Raw genomic sequence first — 6,000 nt, forward strand, 5'->3', positions numbered from 1 at the left:
GATTATGTGACATGATTAGTATAACACTTATGTATGCTATGGCCTGTAGTTAGTTGTACTCACTTAGCTTCGTGCTAACTCCCCTCCATCTCCTCCATGCAGGTTGATAGCTTTTGTAGATTGTTTTTTTTGGGAGAAGACGGGCATGGTGATGTTATGTTTGACAGGAGTCAACTCTGATGTTGTCTTGTTTTGTTTAAACAGTGATACTTTGTAAATGTATTGTAAATACGTCTTCTCCATATAAACAAGTATTTTGTAATGACACGTGACACTGGTTGTATTAATAATAGTTAAGGTTTATTATGTAATTAATAAATAAATGCTTCCGCCACGTATATAAAAAAAAAAAAAATAGCGGTGTCACATAATTCGAACAAAAAAGCTAGCGGCTGAACAAAAATTAGGAAATTCGAGCAAATTTGGAGAAATTCGAACTTTTTTACGTTCTACATTTTTGTAGAACATGGTGCAATTTGAACAAAAATTGGGAAATTCGAACAAAAATATGTAGAACATGCATCTAAATTTTTGTTCGACTCACGTTTTTTTGTTCGCCCGCGTAATTTTTTGTTCGAATTCCCTTGTTTTTGTTCTCCCACCAAGTTTTTTGTTCGAATTTTCTTGTTTTTTCTCGCCCGCCACTTTTTAGGAGTGAGTTATTTAATTATGACTTGATACAGACTCACTATATGATATGTTCACAACATCTAAATTTTAGAGCTAGCCACATCGATATGTTCATCTAACACCAACTTTCAAGGTCACAACAACTAAGAGAGTTGACCTATGAAGATGTATCTTGGATCGGAAAAGAAAGTGTCAATCATGATCAAAATAGCAATGACCAACGAGACCTTAAAACGGTGGCCTTTGAAGTGTTGACTTGGGACTGAAAAGACGAGTTACCAACCGTGACCAACATAGTTGTGATCAGTGACGACATTGGCTCTTTAAGGGTATTACAAACTCATATCGTCCAAATGTAAGTTTGGTTGGTGGCTTGTTAGTCTAGTTGTTTGTTTTTTATTCTATTGACCTTATTAAGTCTTATATTTGCGGGTCGGCAAAAAATTTGTTGTAAATTGTTTGTTTTTTTAAGACATAAAATGAAATTTTGTCTGCAATCCCGCAAGACTTGTACTATACTTCTAATTGTTGCAGACAAACATAAAAGACAAATAAAACTAAAATTTTCTTATATATATGTTTTTTTCAAATAATAATAATAATAATAATTTTATAATATATTATTATTATTAATTTATATTTATATTTACATTGTTATCATCATTATTGTTTTGGTATATTATAAAGTTTTAATCAATTTATAAATCTTAAATGAATATTTTATAATAATCATACGTTTGGTAAAAGATTATAAAACTTTTATTGCATCTATGTTAACATCTACAATATTTTATAACGTTGTACAAATACTTTCGTTAAAATTTCTAGTATTTAAATTGTTACAATATTGCAATTTTGTGAATCTCTTAACTTTAAGAGTTAAGTATACTAATGTGGTTATCGTTCAAAACTTTTCTTATTACTTTCAATAATTTTATTTTAGATAGAAAATAAAAATTGCAATTATTTAGAATTTTAAATTATGTTTAGTAGACTTAAAAAAAAACTGTATTTAAAATTCTCCATGCACACCTTGAGGTCGTATATTCTATATAGACATGATTCACAGTCTTTCTAATATAACTATTTCAAAAAATAAATACAGAGTAGTACCTAAGAGACTATATATGCTGGTTTGATAAAACAAAAAAGAAAAAAAGAAAAAGAAAAGATAGGCTCTTAAGTAGCTGGGATGAAATTTTTGAGAACCCTCATCTGAAAATTATTTATTAAATAACTATACACAGCTAGTAAAGCTTGTTTATCTCACAACCATAGCTCTGATACTATCTGTAGGGTTTTATCTGATTTGTAGGTATGAATGTATGATTATCTACTGAAAATAATGGTTCAAGAAGGTGTTGAACATGAGAACATATGAATATATATCATCTTTGATAGTTTAAACAGAAAAAACATTATCAGTTTATATTAATATATTATATCAAATACATAAAATATGGAGACATTAAATCTACTTGTGTGTCTTTAACAATCATGTAACTGGAATGAGCATGTTCATTTCAAGATCTTATATATAGATGAGCATTTTAAATTGAACTCGATGGCAGAAGGATTCTATGTGATCGATAAGAGAGAACACAAGGTTTCTATATGATAAGAGAGTAGGGATGACAATGGATCGGATAAGGATCGGGTAATATCATATCTACATTCATATCATATCCATATTTATTTAGTTTTATTTTATCCATCCATATTCATATCCATGAATGAAGCGGGTTAACGGGTATCCATTGGATATTCAACAAAATATTAATTTAACGACGATTTTGAATATTAAATATAAATTATAGCAAAAGTAAATGTATAATATTTATGTTCTTGGTTTATTACACATGTTTTTATTGTAGTTTGTCGCCGAGTGCGCTTTCAACTGAGCAAAATACGTAAAGATATAATTAAATACGTGTTTAAACCAATCTAAATGAGTAACGTTATTATTAGTAATAATTTAATAATTGTAACTTTAATAACCCTATTATGTTAATAACTTTAAAATTTATTGATTATAGTATATGTATATCGATATGTAGATGTATATGCATATACTTTAGTACAAATATGTATGTAAAGATTTATTTCGGGTGATAATGGATATATCCATCGATGATAATTTTGTCATCCATATCCGATCCACAAAATATTTAAATTATCCATATCCATTATTCATCCATTTATATCATCTATATCGATTATAAATGGATCATATGAATATCCTTGAATGAAACATTCATTGCCATCCAGAGATAACACATTAAATATTGAAGATATGTTCCTGATTAAGTATTATAATCAAACATGTTTGTAAGACTGTGTAGGGAAATTAAATATATGAGTCTACTAAATGTTGTAGGATTGATTTAGCTTACCAACATGTCCTACATATAAATTCATGAGTTTTTTAATACTTTAAAAGCAATTGGTGATATTAGTAAGTTATTATATGCATACCATAATTTCTTTCAATACTTTATATGGGACACCCATTATCCGATTAGGGATTATCACCAATAAATGTCATGTATGAATTTAGAGATGTAACAAAACATAGACCTAGTAAGGTGAATTAAGTTTTTTAAACTTACTTTTATTGGTTTATCGGTCCGTTGTTCTAATTTCTAATTAATGATTTCGTGTTATTAGTGTAGCATATTCATGATCACTGAAATGCTAAATTCAACATTCTAGCTACTCAAAGATTAATATCTGTTAGCATATCAATATCCACTGCTAATAGTTTGCTATGTAATTATCGTATCCTACCAACAGTTTTTACTGTATCAACTGTAGCAATAAGATCGAGTAATAATAATGTCACAGCCAGTGAAACCAATAAGATAAGCAATAGTCCACAATTTGACTAATTAATGGTGTATTTCATGTAGATTGAAGGGGAAAAATAAGTTGAACAAAATCCATTCACAGGCAGATTATTACATATAATTAGGGTTTGAATAAAGAAGGATGCATATAACCAGTGTTGCAAAAAACTCGATTAATCGCCGATTAATCCCCGATTAATCATTTTTAAGAGCAATCCGTTTCGATTTTTAAAAATTCGTTTAATTAAACGGTCAACGTCAATTGATGGGTCAAAATCAAATTTAGTAATCAAAGTCGGTCAAAGTATAAAATGATTAACATTTTAACATGAATTTAAACTAAAACTTTATAGTTTTTGAGCAAAAATGAATAATTTTATATTAAAGTTTATTTTTATATTTATGATTTTTTTTTCTATATTTACACATATAATTTTTAATTTTAATATTTAAATGTCAAAAGTACAATCCCCGATTAATCCCCGAATTACCGATTAATTCTTCTAAAGTCCCGACAGATTAATCCCCGAATAGCGATTTTTGCAACCTTGCATATAATAGTACAGTCAATCTTCAATCTCCAATATATAAATTACTGTCAAGTATTTTAAAGACCTGGCAACAGAATGGTTAATTAGTATCTGATATATCTTTATTTTATAAAATATATAATATACTTACTTTTTACACGATTGATGGCAACAGAATGGAAAAGATCCTTGATAGGTACGAAAGACACTCGTATGCAGACAGGCGGTTTCCGGAAAATGATCAGGATGCGCATGTATATGTATGCTTCTGTTTATTAAACTTCATACAGTTGATTTTACAATATCAACTTCATATTAACTTGACACTTTAGAGCTAACAAAACATACATAATACATAATAATGATTTTATATAGGGAAGCTGGATGGTCCATGCAAAGCTCAAGTCTAGGTTGGAGATTTTGCAAAAATCACAAAGGTATTTTCAAATAATAAATCAATTTTTTTTAAACTTTTTTGGTATACTTTAATAAAAATCTTAATTTCCAAATAATATATGACACGTGTGTATTTTTGGTTTTAGGCATATTATGGGAGAAGACCTTGATTACTTGAATCTCAAAGAGCTTCAGAATTTGGAGCACCAACTTGATACAGCACTTAAGCATATTAGATTAAGAAAGGTATACAAATTTTGATTTTAAAATATTTAGTTGCTTTTTAAGGTTAACATATATATATTTTTTTTAAACAAACCAATACTGATACTATTGTTGCTCACAGAATCAGCTGATGTTTGATTCCATTTCTGTTCTCCAAAAAAAGGTATAGCTAATTTCCAAATACAGAAAAAGCGCGACTAACGTACATTTCCTTTATAGCCAACCACTCATTAACAAGTTAAGATTTGTTAAAGTCCTAACCTAGACTTGTTAATCAGTTAATAGTCAGTTGCTGGGAAAATGGTAGTTAATTCAGTTACTAAAAACAGTCATAATGGTATGCTAGACTGGTTTCCAAATTATATAACTTTTTTTCTTCTAGAAATTTGACCCATTCGAGATAAACACAACCCATATTGACCCTTTGAACATAAAAAGGTCAAAATCGCCACAGCTAGTAAGATAATTCGTAATGGCCGAAATCATACTATCTGACTGTAATCAATCCGCAGGACAAGGCATTGAAGAATCAAAACAGCCTTCTCTCAAAGAAGGTAAACATTAATTTTATTTTATTTTTGTACTCTTTAAAACTTAGAAGATAGTCTTGTACACTCTCTTAGTCCCTTAGATATTTTAATTTTCACTAAAATATACTGTAAAATACAGAATACTCCTTAGTAACAACTCTGTACAAGAACCATGGTTACAAACAAAAACAAAAACAAAAAAAAAAAAAAAAAAAAAGGAAAAACGATTATCAGTAGAATGTAATGACACCAATAGACAGTTAGAAATATAAAAAACTAGTGCATAGAATTTCTAGGGACCACACTAATCTTCTCACACGAGGTCTCATGTTCAAACCTCACTAGCAGCATATTTAGGGGGTATCAGGGAAAATGGTCAAAAATGGTCACGTAAAAAAGAAAATTGAAACAAATAAGAAAATTGAAATGTAATAAATAAAAATTGTATGTGTGTACTTTATGTAGTTGCATAAATTATGCAGATCAAGGAAGTGGAGAAAGAAGTAGCAATACTACCAGTAGAGCGGCAAATCGAAAAGAACATGTTGACGATTAATTTTGATTCTTACATCAGGTTAGCCTCTTTGTTTCTCGCAATCTGTAAATGAGTATGTTAGAATAATGTACATATTTATCAAATTATTTGATATGAAATATCTATAGAATGAGTTATATCATGCTACATGTTGAATGCATCAAATATCCACTTTTAAGTTGTCAAATTTCGATAGGTTTTATCTCAAAACGGTCAATTTAAAAGTTTTTGCTAAAGTCAACCAGTCAAATATGCTAACTTCATTTCCTTTTATTAGACCAATCCCAATGGTCCTTCCTCAACCATGT

At 29.0% G+C, this 6,000-nt stretch overlaps 1 protein-coding gene across 1 annotated transcript; it reads left to right on the plus strand.

The window, feature by feature from the left end:
• Positions 1-4,182: 4,182 nt before the first annotated feature.
• On the plus strand, positions 4,183-5,765 carry LOC139890231 (agamous-like MADS-box protein AGL8 homolog). The gene is made up of 6 exons (XM_071873126.1): positions 4,183-4,260; positions 4,382-4,443; positions 4,549-4,648; positions 4,749-4,790; positions 5,140-5,181; positions 5,640-5,765. Exons 1-6 carry the CDS (start codon positions 4,183-4,185, stop codon positions 5,763-5,765), a joined length of 450 nt encoding a protein of 149 aa, XP_071729227.1.
• The last annotated feature ends 235 nt before the right edge of the window (positions 5,766-6,000 follow it).

Source organism: Rutidosis leptorrhynchoides, chromosome 2, assembly GCF_046630445.1.
Source record: "Rutidosis leptorrhynchoides isolate AG116_Rl617_1_P2 chromosome 2, CSIRO_AGI_Rlap_v1, whole genome shotgun sequence".
Taxonomy (NCBI): Eukaryota; Viridiplantae; Streptophyta; class Magnoliopsida; order Asterales; family Asteraceae; genus Rutidosis; species Rutidosis leptorrhynchoides.

Bases quoted from the DNA above. Each gene is read 5' to 3' on its own strand.
- LOC139890231 (XM_071873126.1), top strand. From the start codon at position 4,183: ATGGAAAAGATCCTTGATAGGTACGAAAGACACTCGTATGCAGACAGG. The intron at 4,444-4,548 runs GTATTTTCAAAT...TTTTGGTTTTAG, and splicing joins ATTTTGCAAAAATCACAAAG to GCATATTATGGGAGAAGACC. The intron at 4,791-5,139 runs GTATAGCTAATT...ATCAATCCGCAG, and splicing joins TTTCTGTTCTCCAAAAAAAG to GACAAGGCATTGAAGAATCA.